At 37.9% G+C, this 26,327-nt stretch overlaps 1 protein-coding gene across 1 annotated transcript in view; it reads right to left on the bottom strand.

The window, feature by feature from the left end:
• Window positions 1–26,327, bottom strand: part of CORIN (corin, serine peptidase) — a 115,914-nt gene that overhangs the window by 47,388 nt on the left and 42,199 nt on the right. Inside the window, exon 5 of the mRNA XM_058024979.1 lies at window positions 9,371–9,552. Within this exon, the coding sequence (XP_057880962.1) occupies window positions 9,371–9,552 (182 nt within the window). The remainder of the gene's footprint in view (window positions 1–9,370; window positions 9,553–26,327) is intronic.

The raw sequence follows: 26,327 nt of genomic DNA, 5'->3' as shown, positions 1-26,327 counted from the left end.
AATGTTAAACTGATACTCAATCCCCCACAGGGATTGAAACGTATTTCCAATTTGGAAAACATTAGGATAGCTCTCAGAGGAACATCACTGAATGCAAGAAGTCAAGAGGAAGACCTAAAAGAAAAAACAATCTCAATTTTTGAGACAGCATAAAGCCATTTAAAATTTCTATCAATGAATGACCCATTTTAAAAGACCTCAACAAGCAGTCATGAAAGGACTACTGCACCTGTTAAATCTGCCCTGGGATGAAGGAAGGAGCCTTATATGCTCATGTGGAATATGCCCAAAACATATAATAATTTCTGCTTAAGACTGGCTTTACTGTACAGCCCTCTGGTACTCCTCTCATTTGCCAAACTAATAGTTATACATCGGGTGCCTCGAGGTACCACTTAGCACTGGGCATGCTTCTTCAGTGCTTTTCAAAAATGACAAATAGCTCCAGCTTGCACTGGCTGCACATTAAACTATTTACCTAGATTTTTAGCTTTATTTGTGGTCCTAGAATAGCAGTCTTTTCTATCACACTATGGCAATGTCTCTACACACAAACATACACACTCTCGGTACCTTCACTGTTAGCTTTAAATTTTGTCAGCAGGAGATTATTTTTTCCCAACATATTTACCTTCTTTTCTAAGCCTCACTATTATTTTATTATCCCCAAGATACGGGGCAAACTTAGACTTAGTCAACTGAAACACACACTCTTTGTGGAAAATTCATTTGTAATAAAAACTTTTGAATAATTTCAAAATCTTTTCCATTACATTTCTAGGTGTACTGTTCACTTGGACAGCAAATAATTTTGATTTTGCAATACAAACATCATTTTCTAGTTGGATAATGAGAACATGGTTATTGCAGTGAAAGCTGCTTATGCAATATATTGTAAAGGAGGTAAACTTCTAACGCTAACTTTAATGAACCGTGCCCAAAACACTAATTAGATGCCCTAATATGAATTTAAACCAAAGATATTCAACTGGTTTGTGCCGTTTAGTGTTTGTGACTCTTCATCAGTGACAAGGTAGTGCAAAACCACAAGGATCATCATTTTGCACACCCTAATGATGTGTTCCTCAGTAAGCTCCCTCACACTGTGTGCTTGGACACATTTCCTAACCTCTCACTGAACAGTAACAGCCTCATCAGTATTCTACCAGTTTTGGAAAAGTATTATGAACTGCAAAATACAATAGGCTTAAGAAAAACATGAGATCAGATAACAGTCACTGTCTCATTTTATAGCATGAAAAATGAGGCAATGAGATAATAAAGTGAACATTATGAGGACTAATGAGTAATAACATCTAAGACACAAAAATCAGCATGTGATTTTTTTTGGACGGTAGAGACTGATGTCATTTTCAAAGACCAGCTCTTGTTACCTTTACTTGTAGATGCAAATGTCTCAATTGCAAATAAACTCCAGCTATACAAATGAAGAGTCCAGTTAGCTGGAAGTGTTCAAAGAACAGTAGAGAAAATTTTTATTCAAGTGCCTTGTTCAGCGTGGTCATTGCAACAGTGACAGGGCAAGAATCTCACTTCACAGGATAATGTCACACTTCATTATGAGCTAATCTTTTTATCTCTCCAGTTCCCTGCCCTATACATTGCACCTCCTGATTTCTGCGGTCACTAAGCTCTACAGGGCCCCCGAGAAACAACAGACCTCCTTGGTATGGAAGTACTGGTTCCCTGGACACCAGAGTTTTTCCCACAAATGATGATGTCAGGTAAAAGTACAATATGACAGTATAATCAAAATTTTGTAATTCATTTTACAAGAAAGGCTCTTAGAGGTTGGAGAGGCAACTTTAACTGACGGGTAATCTTATGTTCTTATAACTTGGCTTTAACAGAATTTCCTTCATGTTTAAAAAGGAAAAGAGCATAAATAGCTCAAAAAGAACCATCTTGATTTGCTTTGATGGAGATCTCCATCAAAGATCTTCACTGGTACTAAGACTGCAAGAGTAATGGACTCCTATCTTTTGTGTGAATATGCCAGTCGGCCTGAGAGAATGGAAGTTAACAGCAGGAATATCAGATAACTTTTCTTACAGATCAAAAGAGAAAAGGTTCCAGGGTCCCATATTCATTTCTGGGCTATGAAAAAGTGTGTTGAAGCACTTATAAGTCATCCTGACTCTGCCTCCTTAATACATCTCTGTTTTGTTCTGGTCCTATCCCAAACCACTTCTCCATTTCTGCACACCTAAAGTGAGCATTTTGCTGTTTATCTTGTATGTTATACAAAAAACAAGAGGAAGAGTGAAATTAGTTTTCTTTATCTCTCAGTTTTAGCTTCCAGCTGCAATCAGATGGAATCTTTAGAAATTTTAATCTCACCTCTCGCAGTCTTCTAATAGGTAATGACTGGATATGTTTGGTCCAGGTTCAGGGCAAGGAGAGTACAGACATTGTGGACAGTACCTCCAATTAATGGAATTTCTGCTTTCTACCAAGCTTGTGCAAGAAGTTTTCAGCAGGCTGAAAACCGTTCCATCACACCTCCAAAGATCAGATTTTAATGGAAATTATAAAAGCCTTATCTAATGCTGTAAAGCAAACACTTTTCTTGAATGCTAAATTTTGATCTGGAACCTAGTGGATTTAGGTATGCAACCATTTATAGGACTTTACTGAACACAGGCTACACACTCAGAAACCCTGGTACTATAAGAAACAAAGTAGCAGCAGAAGAAATAATGTCTGGAATAGATGTCTGAAATAGGAAAAACACAGACCATTCCACTCAAAATTATTACAAATGGCAAAGGTGTTATTCTAAAGAAATATGATGGGAAATGTTAATTACTGATACCTCTGTAAATAATTTACACATTTAATAATAAAATCACGCAAATATATACACACACACAAACTCCTGAAGAAGAATGTTATGTAAATAAGCCCAAATAAAATGGGAGCAATCCTTGCTAATAGAGAAACTTGCTTGTTTTAGTCCTTACCCAGAAAGCTTTACAATCTAGATTAGCTTCCAAAATCCTGGACTAAACACCAGTGGCAGTAAAAAGTATTTAATTTCACCTGTGTCTGGTGTACTATCAAAAGTGCCTTTGAGGAGGCAAGACCATTTATTTGCTGTACTTTCCAACTAGATTACTGGAATGTCATCTATAGAAGATTATGTGGAAAGGTCCTTGGAAAGCTGCAGAGAGCAGACTGAAATAAAGATTATTTTACCAGATTGACATCTGGTTGCATTTCAAGGTACAGCAATAGATAAAGCATTCTACACAACTGTGAAAATGACCATGGAAAGTGCTGCCAATTTTTCTTTTCAAAGCAAAGAGGAGATCACATTTACTACCTTGCATTATGCTATGCAAGAAGTAAGAGGTATTAAAACAAGCAAAGGCAGTGCTCTTCATGCAATACACTGACAAGCTGTAACATTCTGGAACACAATACTATGGATGCTAAAACGTACACAGACCCATGTAACAAAGGGACACATTAATTGAATAAAAATCTATGGCAGGTCACAAATTACAGAAGAATCCTTGAATCTCATGGATTCTTGGATGGAAAATGCAGGAGAATTTGGAAAAGTACTGCCACATAGTCTTGGCCTGTTCTCATTTTCTGGGCTTTTGATTTCCTTAGCTTTTGGAGTCAGAATTATAAAACAGATGCACTTTTTCTTTACCCATATAGTCATAACAGCACAATGGAACACAGAGGAATCCCTGTATTCTCTCACTTTTAGATTTTCATCACCTGTTTCCTCTACCATGTATGTACCCAGCACTACAGTGTATGCATCTTGTTGCTGTCAATTCTAGAAAGTTTTGATCACACTATGATCACAATCATGGAATTAGAAAAGCTGGCAACTCCTTACCCCCAGGTAATTGTTCATTTCTCTATTTCCTTAGGATGCAAAATCCTGTGGGAGAAAAAAGACAAAATACCTTTTTCTTTCCCTCAAGTGATGTGGCCTAAAAAGGCCACATAATAAACTCCAAGCTGGAAAAGAAACAGGCAAAAAAACAGGAACACAGGCAGAATAGGAGAATAAAAACCAGAGAAAACAACAAAATATAATGCAGGATCTACAGAATTAAAGTGATTTGGTGGGGGAAATAGTTTAAGCAACCGTGTGTGTTTCTTCACATGAAACAATATGACAATCCTGAAAAACATTCTGTCTTCCTCAAAAAATTATTCCACTATTGCTGGTTTTGCAGCTGTTCAGCATCAATGTTACACATACACAAATCATAGTTTCACTGCATTAAGTAAATGCAAGGGCACAAGGAAAGATAGTGTATCTGCCTGATTTTAAAAGCTTTTTCTCAGAAAAATTATCTACTGGATGTATATAATTATATTGCCTATTGAAAAATAAGTACTTGTTGCAATAAGGGATTCGAACTCTCTACACAAATTATTCCTCAAAGATAATTCTAATAATCAATGGCAGCTTGAATGAAGCTAGGGGTGACCTAATTGCAGCCTTCCAATACCTGCAGGGACCCTACAAGAAAGATGGAGAGGAACTTTTTATAAGAACAAGTAATAATAGGACAAGGGGAAAGGCTTCAAACTGAAAGAGAGTAGATTTAGATTAGATATTAGGAAGAAAATCTTTACTGTGAGGGTGGTGAGACACTGGATAGGTTGTGCAGAGAAGTTGTGGATGCCCCATCCCTGGAAGTGTTCAAGGCCACGCTGGATGGGGCTCTGAGCATCCTGGTCTAGTGGAAGGTGTGACTTACTATGGTAGAGGGTTGGAATAAGATGATTTTAGGGTCCCTTCCAACTCAAGATCTCATGACAATGAAGTGCAGTTCAGGCCACAATGAAGTGCAGTTCAGGCTCATCACTTCTTTAACAGAGACAGACATTATTCATAGTGTCTCTTTAGCAAAAATACAGAAGTGAACAATGTCTCATAACTCTATACTGTAATTTACATAGTTTTGTGGTATAAACAGTAGAAGCATCATATTCACTGCTGCTTTTGAAAGCATTTTACGATTCAAATTAACAGAAAAATAACTTCAGGGCTCTTTTGTGAGCTCCATGTTAATCTAAGTCAGATTTTTGTGTTGCTTCACTTCTCATTCAAGCTACTGGTTTTTCTTCTGATATGGTATTAACAACAACCATTATGTTGGCTGGTCAAAGCTAATAAAATAACATTGTAAACAGGGTCAGTTGAGAGAGAGACTAAAGCAGAGCTGAAATTTTTCTGTGAGTAGGGATATGAGTATCAGCCCTCAGGAAGGTTTCTGGGATTTCTTCTCCCCAGAATGGATTATTGGTCACATGTGGAGTGAATTACTGATAATGCCTCCTGCTCACTCCTTTATATGCTCATAGCTCATTAAACTTGTGAAACCACTTCAACCACCTACCTTAAATCTCAAAATAAAAATTCTTACAACTATTATTAGGGTAGCTGATTTTCTCACCTAATGAGAATTCACTTGTGTAAACAGGTACCAATATGAAGGATATCAGCCTTCAGACCTGCAACTTCTTCTCAGTGACTCAGAGAGTGACTGAATGACTCAGACATTTTACATTCAGATGTTCTTACTATAATAGCATGGCTTGAACTTTCCAGTACAATCAGTACATCTGCATTCACATCAGGGATGCATTTCATAACAGATTCCCCACACTGGTATTGTACACTCAATTTCCAATGCTTGAGGAGCTAAATTTTAGACAAAGATAAATATTAGCCATGACACATGGACCAGTATGTATCCTCAAGAAAATCCCTATTCTAACCAATAAACATTTTTTAGAAGAACTGTTAACTGTTCCCAGGATAAATGCTCTAGATTCTAACTATAACACGACTCAAGCATATTTTCTCCAACAGGGCTTGGAACTATGGCATTCAAGGATTTTTTAGAGTGACAATCTTCAATTCAGAAAATGTGGAGGATATGGAGTTTTTAGCCAAAATCAGACAAAAATAAGCAAGAGAAAACAAGGGAAAATTTTGTTTGGGATTGAGTGACTGGGTGACACTGTACAAGAATCTGTGAAACAAGCATGTACAGCAGTCAGACCTTAATTTTGATAAACATAAGATATAACTAAAGATGCAAAAGAGAAGTACATCACACAAAACAGGTTATATGCAAGGCATATGTGGGCAGGGAAGGATTCACTGCATGTAATCTGGAGGCACCAAACCCCAAAAGAAACCACAGAGTTGAGAAATAAACAGTCATAAGCCAAGGACATGCTCGTGACATTTCCAGGAACTGAACCCAGAGAGGAGTGTGAAAAGCAGTTTTTGCTGAGCACTAGATGAAAAGGGATTAGAACAGAGAATCAGACTCAGCTTTTGGTTCTACTGTGGTCAGAGAAGTAAATTCTCTTAAATATACAAACTGCAAAAACAAATATTCAAGAACAATACAGTTTATTTCTGTAAGATAAGCAGCCTAGTGAACCCAAACTCTTACCTTTTTCAGTCACAGAGGAGCCACATTAGAACCATTCTTTCAAATAAAAATAAAGGTCAAAATATTCTCCTTATTCATAGAATCATAGAATGGTAGAAGGGCTTGGGTTGGAAGGGACCTTAAAAATCATCTTATTCCAACCACTCTGCCACAGTAAGTCACACCTTCCACTAGACCAGGTTGCTCAGAGCCCCATCCAGCCTGGCCTTGAACACTTCCAGGGATGGCGCATCCACAACTTCTCTGAGCAACCTGTTCCAGTGCCTCACCACCCCCACAGTGAAGATTTTCTTCCTAATATCTAATCTAAACCTACTCTCAGTCTGAAGCCATTTCCCCTTGTCCTGTCACCACATGTTTTTGTAAATAGCCTGTCTCCATCTTTCTTGTAGGCTCCCTGCAGGTCCTGGAACACAGTTCAATCATAGTCTCTCATTCCACATGAAAACCATTCCTATCATCATGCACGATGAAAAATTCAATTTAAAAAACCCCTTTTGTTTTATACAACAAGATGTCAGAACTGACAATAAGTAGAACAATAAGGATCTCCACAGTCTGTCAGGTAGGAGCAGCCAATCTCACAACTGGCTCTACATTTTTTCCCCTGGTAAGAAAAAGCACTGTGTACTTACCCATAATTTCTGCAGTTCACTACCAGATGAATACCAATCCTGCCATACAGATTATGGAATAATAATTAACCAGGCACTATTCTTAACAGCTCCTTCTCTAACAATAGTAAATATATTATTTTACCACAGGCTATTCTGAAACTGGAAAGTTTCATAAGTGACAAAATCTCTTCTGGTTTAATCTAAGCTCAGCTCTCTAGATTTGGTGGGGCTTTCGAACACTCTGACCAGCTGTAACAAACAATGGTTACAGCAACCCTGTGAGCTAAAAGGACACTTTTAGCCCCACTTTACACAAGGAATTTGAGACACAGAAAAAAAATTATATTTACTTGCTTAATGTTCCGATTTAGAGAGATCTATTAGATCTATTTTTTTCAGCATACATATTATATATTTTTATCATACAGTTAATACACTGGTCCCAGCAGCTTTCACTACAGCAACTTGCACAAAATACCACAGGACTCTATAATAAAAATTTGTGGACAGCGTTCAATTTAACTGGCAGTCATTCAACTTCAACAAGACACAATCCTTAGGATCCTTCGCTACCTCAGCCAGTACAAAAAGTCCCACAGATGAAGGCAGATATGGACAACAGTCTCCTTTACTTCACAACTCTTCAAAAATTTGCCTTTAGAGCTGGAGAGAATCCAGCTGGTAAAAGACTTGGTCTAATAATTTTAGGCTATATCATTATGTATACTCAGGAACTGCAAGGAGGTAGCCCAGGATACATCATCTATTTTAATTGTACCATTAACAAACATTCAAAGAAACAATTTAAAACTTCCCTGACCTTTTAAGGTAGATTTAAAGAATATATTCTCAGGGGTTTTTAATAAAAAATTGAAAAACAGTTTTCATCATACCATTTCTTCTTGTTTAATGTCACACAGAAGTCATTAGCAAAGCTAGAAGCCAAAGATAGACTGTACAAGCCTCAGTCTCTTCATCTCACAGAATGCCTATCAACAGCAAAGTCTCAGATGCCAGCAAGGGAACTCCAGCAATGGGGTCAGTGAGAAAAAGTCAGGCTTACTGCTCTCAGCTGTGATCTCGCCTCTAGATCTGGATCTAGAGAACACAGCAGCACCTCTGAGGAGACGGAAATGTCTTGTTTTTAGAGACTGGCTGGAAAGCTGCCCAGTGGAAAATGACCAGAGAATGCTGGTCGCCAGCTGGCTGAACATGAGCCATTGAGTGCCCAGGTGGCCAAGCAGGCCAATGGCATCCTGGCCTGTGTCAGCAACAGTGTGGACAGCAGAACCAGGGCAATGATTGTCCCCTGCTGTACATGGCACTGGTGAAGCCACAGTTGGAATCCTGTGTTTGTTTTGGCCCTCAGTTCAAGAAAGACATTGAGGTGCTGGAGCATGTCTAGAGAAGGGCAATAGAACAGGGGAAGGGGCCACAGAGCGCAAGTCTTAGGAGGAGTGCTGAAGGATCTGGGCTTACTTGGCCTAGGGGAAAAAATGCTCAGGGGAGACCTGATCACTCTCTACAACTGCCAGGAAGGAGGTTGTATAAAGGTGGCAGTGAGTGCCTTCCTCCAAGTCACGAGCGATATGACAGGAGGAAAAAGCCTCGAGGAGAACCAGCAGAGGTTTCCCATTTCTTCATGGGAAGGCTGGTCAGCCATGGGAACAGGCCTCCCTGGTAAGTGGTGTTGTCATCATCCCTGCAGGTATCTAAAAGATGCATAGACATGACACTTAGGGACATGGTTTAGTGGTGGATTTGGCAGTGCTGAGTTAACAGCTGGACTGGATGACCTTCAATATCTTTTTCAAGATAAAAAATGATTCTATGACTTTATGTGCGGGCATATAAAGACCATGCTTTTTGAGAAGTTTACCTCTTGATCAGTTTTGGGCTCATTTTTACAGCAAGGAAAAAGGAGAGACACTTGAAATTTGGCCTGTGTATCGGGTTCCCATTGCAAATAACACACTTCTATTTATTAGAGCTAGCAAACAAAAAGTCAACAAACAGGTCATATTACTTTCCTTGAAACAGCTCAGAATTTTTGATGTAAAATAAAAAGGCCTTAAATCAACACAAGTTTGAAAAAAATCAGCCTGAACAATTAAAGCGCTGCAAACTATAAACAACTGACAACGAGACTTTACTACAGTAATAAGATGGAACATAGAACAATAAATAATACTTTCACCCCAGAGCTTTTCCTACACAGGAAGAAAATAAATTATTAAATGAAAACTCATAAACACAGTGTAACAGTTAAGAATGGAAACATACACTGCTTTCCTTTTTCTTGGTGTGGTGAGAAGCATACCCTTGTAGTGGTGTCATTCTCAGTTTTGTTCTGGAATTGAGAGCACTTCAAGAAGTCTGGCCAAGAAGCATTCACCATACCCAGGACTGGTTCACAGCCTTCTTTTGCTGCCTCACAAAACGTCCTGCAGGGCAAGAGGCCTCGACTAAAGACAAGAAACAGAGCAAAATTTAAAATTATAATTACTTTAGCAGTATGTGAGAACTTTTTAGAAAGTGCAAAAAGTAGTAATAAATGCTTTTGACAAATCTTGTGCTCTACAGGGCTACACCCATACCCTTACAGTGATTAAATTTTCGACCCAACATTTTTGCAGTTTATGTTTAAATGACTGCAGAACCTCTTAGGCTTTAGCAAATCAAGTTTTGCTTTATTAATAACCATTCACAATGCCTCAGAAGAATCTTTTCCTGGTACACCACAGACATCTTTCTCTTTACATCTGACTCTCAGTTGTATCTGCCCATCTCAAAACCATGGCTAGAATTCCATATTCAGTCACAAGGAAGTGGCCTGAACTGAAGAAGTTTACAGTACCCAAAAATTTACCAACTTAGTGTTTCATTTTACAGTAACAGAGAATAACATGGTACTTTTTTAGCAACTGTGTGACATGGCAGAAAACATAAGAAAGAAATTTAAAAGCTGCCAGAGCTGCCTCACCAGAATGTTAACTAAGAGTTTGATGTAAAGCAATATTCACTTGCATAAGTATTTGGAAGTCAGTATGGTTGCCTTTCTCTGCTTAGTATCTAGAAAGACAAGTGTGCTGCCAGTGCTGTTACTGAGTTCTTTACATACTCTGGCTGGAACCCCTTTTTTTAAAAGGGCGTTTTTAGAGATACATTCTCCAAGTAATGCTTCAGAGTTTTACACAAGTTTTGCACTTCACATGCTGCAGTACTGAACTTATCTCAGAATCAAATCAGGGAATTTATCTCTAAAATTGTCTCTTGCAGCTTCCAGGATGGCAGACTATTGTTGCCTGTAAAGAACCATATATATTCTAAAATAGCCCTTCTCACCACCAGATTTTTGTGATCTGTTGAAAGACGGAAAATGTTTGCACCAAAGATCACCTATATGCTGTGTACAAAACCAAGAATGGTTTCATCTGAGGACAGAAGAGCTGCCACTTATTAGTTCTGCACATTGTACTGGCAAACTAAGTTTCTCTGACTTGTAAAGGCTCTTCAGATAAAGATGTTCTAAAATACTCTTCTTCTTTTTACAGAACCTATTCAATATGCAGAGAAAGAAAGGGCACAAGAGCTCTTCAGCAGCCATTACTGCCTCCTATCTGGAGCCTGAGAAACTCTTTAAATAAAGGGGATTTGATAGGGCAAGTGACTGTCTCCAGACATTTTTAAGCTTTTCCTTCTTAGCTAATATACTAATAACACTTCTGGTTTGACAGAGGTTCCCTAGTACAGAAAAATGCCAAAAGAAATGCTGCTACTTACTACAGAATGCACTTGAGTTCCAAAATATCTGTAAGAAATAAGATGTCCCAAAACTAAAATGGAGTATTGATTTGACTTGTTGGTGATAACCCTGTATTTTATTCAATCTGATATGCTTAATTTAACTTTCTGTTCATTTTTTACAAAACAAGAAAAATATGCTACAAACTGTATTAGCGTGAAAAGCATTGTAAGCAGTGAGTCTACCTCATTTACTGGTGCAATGGAGCATACCTGATGATCACAAACAGTAATCTGAAGGCATTACATTTTGCTCAGTATATTTTTTGTTCTCAAAAAAAAGTGTCAGTAGGGACATTACTTGAATTTAACAGGTCTCTGACAGAGATCTACTAATCACAGTTAAAACCAATCTGTACACATGATTTCTACCAATGGGAATGGTATTTGCAAAAAATCCCGAACAAATAAATAAATAGAGCATAAAGAGTTCTTGAGGACTCTCATACAAAGTTTCATACAAGTCTGGAGTATTTGATATGATCTCTGTTTTTCCTGACCCACACCTAAATCATTAACTTTTAAAGCACCACACCTCAGCTATAGCCTGACATTTAACAACCAGGCAATAGTAGCATGTGTATGTCAATATCTTCAAATGTAACTACAGAAAACTTCCATCTATATGGTTCCTTGTTTTCAAAGGTCTTTCAACATACTGAACATTCATTTAAATCAAAACTTAAAAAAATAATATTAAAAAGCTATATTAAAATGTAACTATGCAGAGTTATACTTACGCATAATTGTTAAAAAGCTTCTAAAAATGTATTTTTTTTCAGAATATCTATCTGCACATTGAATTCTTTACATCTGTATGAGGAAAAATCCCAAAAATACAAAAAGTTCACCTCTTTTATTTATATGGTATTGGATTTGCATGGCAAGGTTCTTGTAGTGGGAGGGATACAGGGGTGGCTCCTGTAAGAAGCTGCCAGAAACTTCTCCTGTGTCTGACAGACCCAACTCCAGTCAGATGACAGACAGACCCACCACTGGCCAAAGCTGAGCCCATCACTGATGGCTGCTGTACCTCTGCAATATTTAAGGAGGCAGGGAAAAAAATCTGCGCAAGGCAACTGCAGCCAGGAGAAAGGAGTGAAAATATGGGAGGGAAGCAACTCTAGATACCAAAGTCAGTGCAGCAGGTGGGGCAGAATGTGCAGTCCCTGGATGACTCTACTCTGGAATAGGTGGATGCCCAAAGGAAGCTGTGACCCTCAGGGACCCCACACTGGAGCAGTTTGCTGGCAGAACCTGTGACCCTTTGGTGAACCAACACTGGAGCAGCCTGAAGTTCCTGAAGGACTGCACACTGTGGGAGGGACCCACACTGCAGCAGTCCATGAAGAACGTGGCCCATGGCAAGGACTCACAATGGAGAAGTTCCTGGAGGGCTGTGTCCCCCATAGGAGGGACCCCATAGGTGGAGAAAAGGAAGTGTGTGAGGAGTCCTTCTCCTGAGAAGGAAGGAGTGACAGTGACAATGTGTGATGAACTGACCACCAGGCCACACTTGCCATACCCTGCACCTCTGAGGGGACAGGAGTTAGAGAATTCATGACCAAATTTAAAGACAGGAAGAAGAGAAGGCTGTGAGGAAGTTATTTTAAGATTTGGGGTTACTTTTCTCATTGCCTTGCTCTGATTTGATTGGCAGTGAATTAAATTCCTTTCCCCACGTCAAGTCTGCCTATGACAGTAGCTGGTGGGAGATGTCTCCTTGTCCACATCTCAATCCGTTCTACATTCCCAATCCAGCTGAGGAGGGAAATAACAGAGCAGCTTTGGAGAGCACCTGGTGACCAGCCAGGGTCAACCTACCACAGACATGCACAGAACAGTAATAATTTGGAAATTACCAGTCTTCTAAAAGACAACTACGGGGTGATCAAATAACCAAGCAGAATTTTTAGCCCCTAGAGGAGCTGTGACAAAACAGAAAACATGGGATTATCCAGTGATTACTGCAATATTTGGCCCAGTTTCAATGTTGAGTCATGTGCGGCCCATAAATTAAATATTTCTGGATAGTGATCAAGTTTATTATGGACTTATTGCTTAATTTGCTGGAGGATGAAAATATTATTAATAGTCTTTATCTTGATTAGTCTTATTTACAGCTACTCAGAGACTAATAATTTTTAAAATAAACTGGCAGGTCTATGGCAATCCTACCATAATTGATTTGGCATCAGTGGCAGGCATAGAAGCAGGTTGCAACATACTAGCATGTGATTCTGCTCTTCAGGATATTAATAGAAAAGCTCCTGAAATTGGAGTTTGATGAAAGAAAGAAAATACGACATATTTTTATCTCTGTGGTTGGTTTCCCCAGACCCAAAGCCCACAATTGAGTAAATTCAGCTGCATAGAAATGCCAAAATTAAGAAATGTAGGAAACAAAAAAAAAATTAGAAATCTTCTTTACAGCTTATTAAAAAGCATATTAAAGGTAGAGAGAATATATAAGGGCTTTAAATTTGCATAAGGCATCATTGAAGAAGCTATCAGAAATTTCGTACTAAATACTCATTGAAGCACATATATTCAATACAGTATATACTCTATTAAGTGATTTTAAGTTTCCAAAGAGGTTAAACACTGTCTGAAAGCAGAATATCTGACTTCCTTGTCATGACAATCACCGAGCGTTCACTTACACTGGAACTCAGATTGCCTAATTATAATCCTACAGGGATCTGCTCCTTAGAACTCAGAGATCTTTTACATTTTTAGATTATTTTTTTCTCAGAATTTACTCCTTCTCTTCTTTGCAATCACATTACAATGTGCACAGGGGTCCTCAGTAGACTCTGTTTCTTAGTGTTTTAAGTACTAGAAGTTATCAAAGAAATAATACTCCAAGAAGCTGTAAGGAGAGGGAAGATCCTCATGGTGATTGTTTTCCTCTTGCTTCAGAATTGACCACATTTTCTAAGGTTAGCTCAAGATTCAAGCTAGGTAAAGAATCTGACTCCCAACCTCAGGAGACACTGAGGGCATGTCTTTTCTGGAAGCAGCAGCACTGTGTGCAGCTTAGTTCCCAAAAGACTGGATCTGGTTCCGTGCTACTTTCAGTTTTGCTGCTTGTAAGAGCTGGTTTTAGGCTGTAAATAAGAGGTCAAATAACTCATTCAATTGAAGAGTAATGTGACAAAAAAAATAGAAGCAATTGATTGGGTCCTCCAAAAGGATACATGGAAAGAAGGAATAAGATGTCATGAGAGGGAGAAGTAGAAATTGCTAGAGCTGAAAAAAGCATTAAATTAAATAAAATCAACAATTAACCATCCTGCAGAAGCTCCTCATACAACTTGGTAAACACAATAATATATCTAGTGCTCAATATTATATGTGGTATTTCTTTGTGTCTTCACAATAGTATCTCCACTGGTAAAAGCACTGCTATAGACATGCCCTGTTGAGAAATTAATTATTGCAATTTTACAGGTTAAAACAATAGAAGGTAAATGATTTGCAAAAGGCTTACAACCAAGTTGTTATGCCAGAGCTGAAATGCAGCACAAAGATCACTCTGAGAACACACAACTGTTGGCTGCATTGCTAAAGGTCGCATTTGTGGCTCATTAGACAACCTGACTGCAGGCAGACTGATGAACATTTTCTGCTGGTTCTCATTACTGTTCTTTCCCCAGCTTCATCCCTTCAGTTGTTTCAGGATAACTTTTTCTGTGGCCACACAATAAGCTGTATTCAGGTACTGAGACAAGTTAAAAACAACTGCAGGATATTTTGCTGTATCATTCATACACAAGCACCCATGCTAAGAATGGTGACAGATCTCAGGCCTGAGGCAAAATAAATGAACTGGTAATACAATTGTGAGAGATTGCTGGGGCAGGGAGGATGAGGGCAAGGACAAACTGAAACATCATGAAATAATGGGAAGAAGAAAACTGAGGTCACTCTTTATTGCTACAGCCCTGAAATCAAACAAGTTGGAGTGATTAGCCCACACACCAGCCTTTGTGTGTTCTAACTGTCTTTAATACTTTTCATGATATTCTAACAATAATGACTTTCAGAAAATATAAATGTCAGAAAAAGAAGTTTCTACAACAGAGCAAACACACACACCCAGGATTACAGTTTTCTACAGTGACCATTCTTGTGAAATCGTTCTCAGTGCCCTCTCACAAGTACTTCAATATGGAGAGCAGCACAGTCACTGACAGTTTTATCAGACAAACTCATAAACCTCTCAATATCACTTCTTGATTCATGGATTTTTAAACAAATTGGTTGATAATGTTTCACATAATCAAGAAAAATATGTATTTTTATCTTTTCTTGTTTGGTTTTCATCTCTAACTTTCAAGTTCATTTGAAGGTTTGAATTTCTATTTTGTCTCTTAGATAGGGGTTTAAATCGGAAATTTGCTTCTTTACATAATAAAATCTGAAAAGAAAGCAAGATTATTTTAGATTTTTGTATTTATTTCACTTGACAAAAATGTATCGAATCCATATAGCAACTCTGAAAGATGGCATCTCAATTCCATGTAACACTTTGCAAAACTAAAAGCAAAGTACTACCTCCCACCTAGTTTTTAGCTTAAATGCACATAGTGTTCTCAAAACAGGTTCATGTGTGTAAGTACAAAGATGCAAAATTACCTGTAAAAGTTTAAGGCTCATACTCTGAGAAACATGGAACATTTTAAACGAAAAAAAAGGCCTCAGAGGTGAACATGGTAAAAGGCACAGCAGCTCAGTTTCCCGGGGTGGGAGCCTGAGTAATGGTTAGAGCTGCTTAGACAAGATTAAGGCTGGGCATGAACTGCTGAACTGCAGGTAAAGTGTCCACTCATCTGCCCTCCATGGACTCAGCATAAGGATTTAAGGATTTATTAAGATAGTGCAGAAGGTCACTTCTAACTCATACACCCATGAATAACCCATTTACAGTCATGAAGCTTGGCAACTACAGATGAACCACAAGAGGAGTGCCCTTTCCAAGAGACTGAAAAAAGCCTGGGTTACACAATGAGAATGAAAAAGATGGAGATACTGAATGGATTGCCTGCAGCATGGAAGAACAATCTGTTTAAAGGCCATGAGAACAGAAAAGTGGCAAAACCAAATCTGATTAAAAAAGCTGGACTGGAATCTCTTCCGTGGGCCCACACAGATTTTTTTTCACTAAGAATGACAGTTCAAATTAACTACTCCTTAATAGTTGCCATATCTTATGGCAACAGGAAAGAGACAGCTAAAGTGTTATACTTGCAAAAGTCTTAGAACACATCTGCTATCCAAGAGTACCATACCTAACAAATAGCTCACACAGAACTGTGAAAGCTGTTCAGACAGGGGGGAAATATAAATTCCTGATTCCACTGAAAGTGGAACTGAGAACAAATCCAAATATACCATTAGATAAAAAAGACTCTTCTTATCTATCCAAAAATGAGCAAAGGAAGCAGCGGCTGCTGTTGAATTTTACATCTTCTACATCAACTGCTGTTATTTTAACATCTCTTTCAGGCTTAGAAATGCTTTTCAGACCATCTGGCCAAACTGTGTTGATATCCTTAAAAATGGACACATACAGTCTCTACAACGCAAGTCAGAATTTTTTGTCAGCGCAATAATTTATTTTGTAGACAAAACCCAGATAAACTATTTTGACCAAAATAAGGAGTCACATCTGAGTCAGCAGTGCCCTGGCAGCCAGGATGGACAACCCTGTCCTAGGATGCATCAGGCACAGCATCATTAGCTGGGCAAAGGAGGGGATTGTCCCACTCTGCTCTGCACTGGGGCAGCCTCACCTCAAGTCCTGGGGGCAGTTCTGGTAAGACAGATATTAAACTATTAAAGAGCATCCAAAGGAGGCCAATAAAGATGATGAAGGGTCTAGAGGGGAACCCATATGAGAAGAGACTGAGGACGCTTGGTCTGTTCAGCTTGGAGACGAGAAGACTGAGAGGAGGAGACCTCATCATAATCTGCAACTTCCTCATGAAGGGAAGTGGAGAGGCAGACACTGATCTCTTCAAGTTTGGAACCAGTGACAGGGCTCGAGGGAACAGCATGAAGTTGAGTCAGGGGAGGTTTAGGTTGGGTATCAGGCAAAAGTTCTTGCCCCAGAGGATGTTTGGGCACTGGAACAGGCTCCCTAGGGAAGTGGTCACTGCACCAGCCTGACAATGTTCAAGAAGCACTTGGACAATTCTCTCAGGCACGTGGTGTGACCCTTGGAGATGCTCCTGTGCAGGGCCAGGAGCTGGACTTTGATGATCCTTGTGGGTATCTTCCAACCCAGGATATTGTATGATTCTGTGAACCAGCAAGGAACAAATTCAGAAATCCCCTCTGACTCCTCAGTCACTTTCCATGACAGCACAAGATATCACAAGTTGAGCTTATAATACTCTAACAATCAGAAACTCCTAAAGCATACACTGTACAGCCAAAGCATAAATATTGCAATGTAGCATTGAAAAGAAAAAAATCTATCAAAAATTTTCACTGTGTTTGTACAATGACCATAATCAGTTGGGATGACCTGTTCTGACTACAGCAATCAGCCCTTCCAGATTTCTCTTACTGATCCCATCATTGATTCAAAGACAACAGTGAAAATAGGTGAGAGGCACTAAATTCATTAATTAGAGCTTTAGTTCAGCCATGAATCAGTTGAAATAAGTATTATTAAGAATATTGCTACAAATATCAGCTATTTTTACAATATTGTACTATCTGCCAAAATGACTCCTAAATGAAGTCAAATTTCTGAAAATCTTGCCTAGTATTTATTATGCAAATTATGAACACACCGTTTATTTAGTTTACTCTATAGAAATTTCATTTAAAAAACAAAACAAACTCCAAAAATGCCTGAAAATCCAGGTTACAAGATCTTTTGATTTCAGCAAACAGAATTCACACTTGGGAAAGAGAAGCTGGCACAATGAAACTGAAGTCCTGTGCATTACACACCAGTATTTCAATCACTGTACTGCTACAGGAATACTGGACTAACTGGAAGTAAATCACGCATTGCACAGCTGCTCTAAGTATTTGTATCTTCAGGATAATAAATACACCCAAAACAATACTGTACCTAAAGAACTGCCTTCCATTTCCACAGATGATTGTGAGAAGTACCCGTAATTTCATGCAGTTTTCCAGAACTCATGTTTCCCTGTGCACTTCAGAGCATGGCCAAAAAGGAAGACCTCAAGAATCAAAACAAGGTAAAATTTTCTGAGCTGCATCTTATCAGGAATCCTAAAGAATCAGACACACTTCTTACTCATCAACATTCAAGGATCTTCTCTGTCAAGTAGAAAATCATTGTAAGCCATTATCATGCTGCTTCAAGTTCACATTAAAATTGTTTCACAAACAAATCTGTCAGAAGCAGATCTCATCAATTTAAGGAAGCTGTTCTACCCCCCATCAGCCTGCTACAAAACCTCTCCCCACCTCTCTTCCCTAATTCTTTGTGCCAGCACGGCACTTCATGCTGTTATACAATGGATAGCATCAGTCACTCCTAATTTAATTCAAATCAGTTTCCAAATCCAATCTATCATGGAGCTGACTAAATACTCTTGACAGGACATGGAAAAACATGTCCTGAGATGGGGAATAACAAGCAGGAGAAAAGGATAATACTGAATCTTTCAGCACCACTAGCCTTTTATATAGCAATATCTATTGTGAAACAGTAATCTGGAACATGTTCTCCAGAAGGGTTGTGAAACCTTCAGCCTCAAAGATCCTCAAAACCCAACTGAAAGTGGCCCTGAGGAGTTTCATTCATCTTTAATGCTCATCCTGATGTGAACCAGAAGAGTTCCAGAAGTTTCTCTCCTGCCCACCTGCGTAACCTTGTGATTCTAGTTTGACTGCCCTGCTCAGCCTGAGAGCCTGGTGCTTTCCTCTGGAGTCTCCAACAGGGCAACAATAACTTCTGACAAAAACAGACTTGTGAGGTAAGCATGTCTCACTAACTGAATCCTCAACAGGGTTTGAGTGCAGATAGTTTACAAGCTATTTATTAATATGATGGGCACTAAAAGACGTTAAAAATGAGCTGAAAAGCATAGGAATTTTTCAAGAATTCTTTAACCACACTTTAATCTGAAACCATTTTCTTTACTAATTGCTGCACAATAGGGTGTACTCATATCTAGCAGAAGAGTTCTATCTACCATACTAAGATAAATTGTTACCTCATCTGTATGTTTCTGGTTGTGAGCCCAGATTTACACCAGTAAAACAGGAAGATCAGTGTTAATGCTCCTGTAATGTTTATGAAAATGCAATGTTTCACCTAAAGTTCCTACCCTACAACTATTGCAATTTATTAAATTAAATAAATTTTATTCTGTGAAAAAGCATTTTCTAAATTAGCAAAGAGACATTAACAAAAAGCCATGCTAATTTTAAGAGTATTTGTAAAAGTTATTTAAGCTCCATAAATGATCACTATTTATTTATAAGAAATAATATATTATTATTAATAATATATTGCATGTGCAGAAGACTGACTTATGATCTCTAGTTAATATACCAACTTAGGAACCATAAACCACAGCTTATAACAGATAATACACACATAAAATCATTGCAACAACAGGGCTGAAGGAAATCAATCAATAACTTATTCATTAATAAAATAACCAGTCCTCCTGATTTTCCTTTCTGCCTCCTTCCTTTAACTTCTCTGTGCAGCATTGTGAAATATAGTTTCAAGCAGACATTTCCATGCCCAGACTGTTCTCAAAAGTGTTTCTCTATATGATAGCCTTTTAACTCTGGTGCATCCATCACACACACATTTGAAGTTACATCAGTGGGGAGGGTGAAACACTGCACAAAGTTTTGATGCTGCCTGCTACGGCAAAGGCTGGCTTCACACACATTGGATCACACACATAATTCTGGCCAATGCAGGATGCCAATGTCTATATTTCCATATTGCTTTTCTAACTTTTTATTTTTTAATTAATTTCTGAGTTAATCCCCTCTTTCTTTATGATGACTTATTGATAAATTATTCATACCAGTAATTCTAAACAGTTTGTGGGCAGGGAAGGGACAGTTCTCTGAATGTGAAAAACACATTCTTTCGAGCATCCTCTCCGTCCTTTTCCCCTATATTTTGTCCCTGGTTTGTCCTTCCTGACACTGCACCTGTGTAAAAGAACTGGCATCACAGAGTTATCTTAAGGCTCCATACCTAGATCCAGTACCACCCTGAGCTATTGGGAACGTTTAGGCTCACCCATAGCAGCCAAGCCTCAACAGTTACACAGACTAAAAGTCTCACTCATGTCTCAAGAAGAACATGTTATACTCATAGGACAGCAGAAATAAAATTTTGGTTTTTGAAAAATTATCTTTCCTTAGAGCACAAATTGGGGCTTGAGGATTTATTTACTTCTTGATTCTTTTTCTGTGCAAATATTTCATCTCTTTCTGTTATCTGCATATTGTAGATTTGTTTTGATCCATGTATCTATTTATTACCTATTCAATTTTCCATTTCAAGTCACCCTGATTTTATTCACTGTCTCCTTACATTTAGAAATTCATGTCTGAAACACTGAATTCATCATTGAAACATGTTTTCAATCATGGCTTTGCATATGACATCTGTTACTGCACATAAACACTTTCAGAAGTACACAGGACAGGAACTATCTAGTGCTATTTTACTGATACATTAAACAGACAGTTTTGCTAGTTTGAAACTCTCCCCAATGCATTACACCTCCCAACCATGTCACTTTCTCGTTGCTGTAAATTAGTTCTACTTCACCTTGAATTAGTGTGCTATCAATTTGATGGTAGACTGGAGCTGACATTGAGTACTGACATTGCATAAAGCCTTACAAAATGTTTCTCACAACACACTGACTATCTGCCATTAGCAACTCTATTCTCAACATTTTGCTTATCAAAAAATTACACCATAAAATCATTATTATAACAAGTGGTTAAATTACATCTGTTGGAAGCTTATTAACTGCTAGAAAGGACAACATTAATAAAAAAATTATTCATTTGTTTTGGTGTTCTGGGCTTTTTCAAGGAACACAGACCCTGTGTATTCCTCAGTTTTTCTGCTGAACAATAACACATCGATTCCCTTGGGAGGATGCTTTAAATCAACAATAACAAGACACACAAAAAACCCCAAAAACTAGCAGATAGAGAACACTATTTATGTGGGCAAGCATTTGCAACACTTTACACTCTAATTTTTGTGTTCCTTTTTGACAGGATTTGACTATACATGTTTTTCATTAGCTGGACCTCCAAGGTTTTGTGGTTCAAGTCACAACTGCACTTAAACAGACTTAAAAATTTAGATTTAAAAACTGAAGATTTAAAAACTGAAGACTGGATTATGACTCTGTTATATCCAAAGACAGATTTTACAACAGTGTGGGTTTGTTTTTGTCACACAATTCGTCTGCTGGATTCTGAAGGGCTGCAAGCCAAGTCATGGCAACATTTGAAACAAAAGACATTCAAACATTCTATGTATAAACCACTTCATCCACTGAACATCACCTCTGCTTTATTGTGAATTGAATTCTAAATTCAATTCTAAACTTCTGTATCTCCTTGGCAAACAACTACTGCCAGAACTACAGCTGGAATAGCCTTTGTGGGTCATGTTAAATTCCTTAGGCTAAAGAGGCGCCATTAAAAAGGAAGTGGATTAAGAGCAACTTGCACAGGATGTGAAAGACGGGACTGCAAAACCCAGGAAACAACTGGTAGCCACTTATAAGCATCTGAAAGAAGTCTCTACTCCATGTGCCTGGATCATGGCAAGAACTACACCAGATGAAGTCATGAGAAAAACATGAAGAGACAACACGGTGGTAGGAGAAAACTGTCCCACCTTATTCCTTGGAGAACTGGAAAGTGATTGCCAGCAGTGCAGTAGCTTAATGTTTAAAAGGAAATACCACCAATTTCAATGAAAGCATCTCTGATAGGTTTATGAGAGAGGATTTTAAATGTCCTTCCAAGAGGGTTTCTCAATACCTTTTCTTCAAAAATTACTCTGAAGCTAACTTCATAAATGTGTAAAATTTGAACATTTCTTAAAACTGCAGAATGGCAAAGTTCCCTCTGCATCTATAATTTGACATCTCCACACAGGTTCACTATAAAAAGACAGCATAAAAGCTGGGTCACAGACTACCTATGGGATTGTTCATTCAGAGGTCCTAGCAGCTGCTGTTTTGTCTTGGCATATATACCTGCTTTTGTTGCCAAAATCAAGTGGATTAAAACAAAATTGAAGCATGCCAGTGGAGGATTGCCTATACAAACTCATACATATCCACACATCGTTCATACACAATTAAACCCATTGTGGACTTTGTGTAATAGATATTAACCCAAATGTATGCTGATAGCTTCCTGTTCAAAGCCTTAAAACAAAAATTCTCATTAGCTATGTAAACAAGATCCATGTGATCAGTCAGCTTTTTCTCCTAAACACTTCAAAAAACTCAATTAACTCTAAAATGTAGGTTTTTAATAACATCTCATTATTTTACTAAGTTTAGCTGTTATAAATGTGCTAAAAGATAATTTATTTTACTGTCAGCAGGAGAAACAAAGAACATGGATAAGTTTCAAGTGAAGTTCACAAAAACAGGAAAAAGGAAATAACCACACCACTGGTCTCATTCATGGATTATACTAAACATGACAGGCAGATATCTATTACTCTATGAAGATTGATTCCTTTCCATTTTCTAACAGGACATGAATGAAATTGTTTTGAACAGTTGACAGCTTTTAATAAAAGACACCACACGTATTTCTGGATTTGTATTTTGGACCTAATATTTCATCCTATTTTAAGCCCACAGCAAAAATCATACTATTTGGTTTTTCCTTTTTACTAATTACAGAAAAAAGATTAAGACAATCAACCAGAAAAAAATTAACTTATTGCTTTAGAAAATCAATGTATTTAATTGATTAAGAAAATCAACCACAGAATCGAATTTGCCACTATGAGTCATATCAGCAGCTATTCAAAGAACATCTGACTGCATACAAACTTCTTAGAACCTATTTAGTATTAACCTAATTTTCTTTAGTTAATTTCTCCCATTCCAAACATACCATGTTGACCTATTCTGACCTCTTTGGTTTTCTACAAGTCTTTACCTGGCTACTGCAGATACTGTAGCATAGATACTACAGCATAATAAAATATGTTGCATATAGATATTCACATCTAACTCTTTCGTAGAAAGAGTTAAAAAATCAAAGGAAGTCTTTTCCCTTTATTGTATTGTTTTGCTCTTTAGAATTAATCTGAGGGAGGAAAAAAAGGTTGACTTATGGCAGAGAGTTTTGCCATACATTCACTGTGCATTAGATCACAAGTTAAGTGAATAAATAAGTGAAATTAATTTTCAGGGTTTAATCAAGATGAAAAATAATGTTGTTCCTAAAGGTACAGGCTATTAATGTTACTGAGTAGTTCTCTGCCCTACTGCAAATTTCTTGCTCAGTTTTGGCTTCCTAAGCCATTAATGTGCCAACATTACTTTCTCTTCCCATCCTTTACTTGCTTTCTTCATGTTGGCTGTAAACTTCTGGAGGCAGGATGCTGCCCCTCAGTGCATGTTTGTACAGCATCCAGCATAAAAAGCCATGATCTCCAATGGACTCTTCAAGCCCTAACTGAAGACAAGCCATTTCACAACCCTGTTTTCAAAGATATCTGACATGAAAAAAGCATAGTGAGCAAAAAAGTACAGAAAGGCAAGGTGCATTGGAATTTTAGTTTGGGAGCACTTTTTTAATTTGCATTGCCCTAAAACTGTTTTCTAGCCTAAATTAAGTTTGAATTCCAAAGATAGGAGACTCTGAGGAACTCTCAATAGAAGACATTTCCTCTGCTTTCTGGAATATACTTCTACAAAGAGGATTAATGCAAGTACTCACGCTATTATTTCTGTTTCTAAGGCAGCATGACAGCACAGGGGTATGAGAATCCATAAGCTTCAAATTTATCCCCAGCATAAAAAGTCAAAATAAGACATGTATATGGGCCTTAAGGATCTTATATAGTCTGCCTATTTTTCCAAGTCTTTTGATAAAATTTGATTTTTTCATAGAGTGGAAGAAATATTAGAAAGCATCAATCAACGAGTCTGTTTACATTATGCAGTAATAAGCTGACCCACTATAAATTTCTCTAATGATTTTAAATCTTTAAATTTTATATTAATTTTGGCTTTAAAATACATCCTTTTTTTTCTTTTCGAAATCTGAAAACATTGCAGATTAACTTTTATTGTCTTCTTGAATTGTGGAATCCAATGCATGTGAGTTGCTATATATAAACATCCACTATGTTGCAGTAACTGACCTTTGGCCCACTCTTAGTGTCCTTCAGTGCTGAGGGAGAATTCACTAGATTAAATCATTAATCATAACCAATAGCTCTGAGGACAGATCTCTCCTACAACCAAGTACCAGTGTTGCATGTGATGGTCAGAGGATACAGACTACTACTACCCAAAGGGACAAAGTTACTACCGGGAATGTTTTAGATGTCATTAGCTCAGCACATCTAGTTTAAGGTGTTCTTCCACCACTGGTATTAATTTTCATGTTTTCTTAGCAGTGCTGATGGACTGGGGTAGGACAGGGCTTTTAAAGGCAGATTTTTAAGTCGTATTGACTTAAAGATCTCATCCAACCACTCAAGAAGGATGAATTTGCATAACACCTTTATGTAAGCAGTCCCTTACTACAAAAATTATGGGTAAGCATGCAAAAAAGCCTTACTGCACTTCAAATTTCCAATTTCACTCAGGTTGTAGTTGTACTTTAAAAATTTTTCTGTACTAGAAAGTAGTATATAGATACTGTTACATACTTTCTTAAAAGAGCAGGGATAGCTGATTTTATACGCAGTTGCTGAAATTAAACATTGCAAGCTTTTAAAATTACTGAATTTTTAATGTCACACATGGTTTCACTGTGGTAAGATACAGAAGAACATTTCTGAAGAGCAACAGTATTGTGCTAGTATTTAGAACTCCCCGTACCTAACTACAAAAATACTGACTATGCTCTCTGCCTTGAAACTTAAGTTCCTTCAAGTGTTAATGAAAACAATGTCTATAAATACATGAAAAATAAATGGGAAACAGACATAAGTTTAAATATCAGAGAAAAGCTATGTAATGACAGCTCACTGGATGCCAAAGATTAGCGCTTGTAACTTTCCTTCTTGTTCCTTCTTGTAACGCACTGCCACAATCATTGCTCCCATGGCTGCAAGCTGCCAACAGACTCTCAACAATACCTAAGAATAGACATCCCAGGCATCACAGGAGCTTCATCTCTTCCACAGTGTGTAAACAACATTTGTCACATTAAGCTTTACATACATTAGGGACAATTGCTCCACAAAGCAAAGAGAGAACAAATGAAAAGTGATGATCGGATATAGAACGGCTGACGTTAGAATGAGCCAGTTGTAACTGATGGCAGGAAATAATGACGATGTCAGTAACAGCTGCTCACAACATGAGGGGATGTTTTGTCACACTGTATGTTCTAGACAACAACAGCCCCCCAAAAAACACTACAGCAGATGGACGTTTCTGCATTCATTACCACCAGAGGCTTTCCACAGTGACTCCTCTGCTTCGCTATCTTTCTGCCAACCAGATTCCCTTCTTCAACAGACCTAACAGGGGCTTGTCTCTTTCATTTTTGGTATCTGCACTCAGCATATACAAAGTAACTTCCCCCTACTATGTTATATGCTTTTCTCTAGATCTCACTGACAGGAGTTATGGGGCAGGGAAGGGATGGTGTTAATAACTACTTTTTGCAGATCTGATGCTCCTTAAAATAAATTATTCTTGGCTGTAAAATATGTATTTGCCTGCAATAATTTGATGCTACAAAAAGGACAGTAATCACAAAAATCACTTAGTCGTCTACAGAAAAAAAAAAAAAAAAAAAAAAAAAAAGGTATTCTTGTTTAAAGGAGAAACCGGAATTTAAATTAGGACAACTGAGGTTTAGCAAACTAGACTTAACTAACACTGTCAATCCACTCTTACTGTTCTTCCCGTGGTTGCCACTCTGACTGCAGTCACTGCATTTTCAGTGACATCCATGGCACACTCTGGAAATATGATTACTAAAACTGAAGTCAGATTCTAATATAATCTTACATCATTTGCAGTCTCACATTGGACCTTCTTCCCCACCAGTCTGCAGGGGCAACAATATTTTCCACCAAAGAAAACAATTAAAATACAAATAGAGGAACCACTGTGACCTCCAAGACATAAAACAGCAAATCAAAATCCAGTTGCAGCTTTGACATTGTTAATTAATGGGGGAAGGTTGCTGCTATAGAAAGCAGGAAAAACAAAAAGAG

Source organism: Melospiza georgiana, chromosome 5 (genome assembly GCF_028018845.1).
Source record: "Melospiza georgiana isolate bMelGeo1 chromosome 5, bMelGeo1.pri, whole genome shotgun sequence".
NCBI classification, from domain to species: domain Eukaryota; kingdom Metazoa; phylum Chordata; class Aves; order Passeriformes; family Passerellidae; genus Melospiza; species Melospiza georgiana.
The sequence above is the reverse complement of the archived record's forward strand: the minus strand, read 5'-3'. Positions and strand labels throughout refer to the sequence as shown.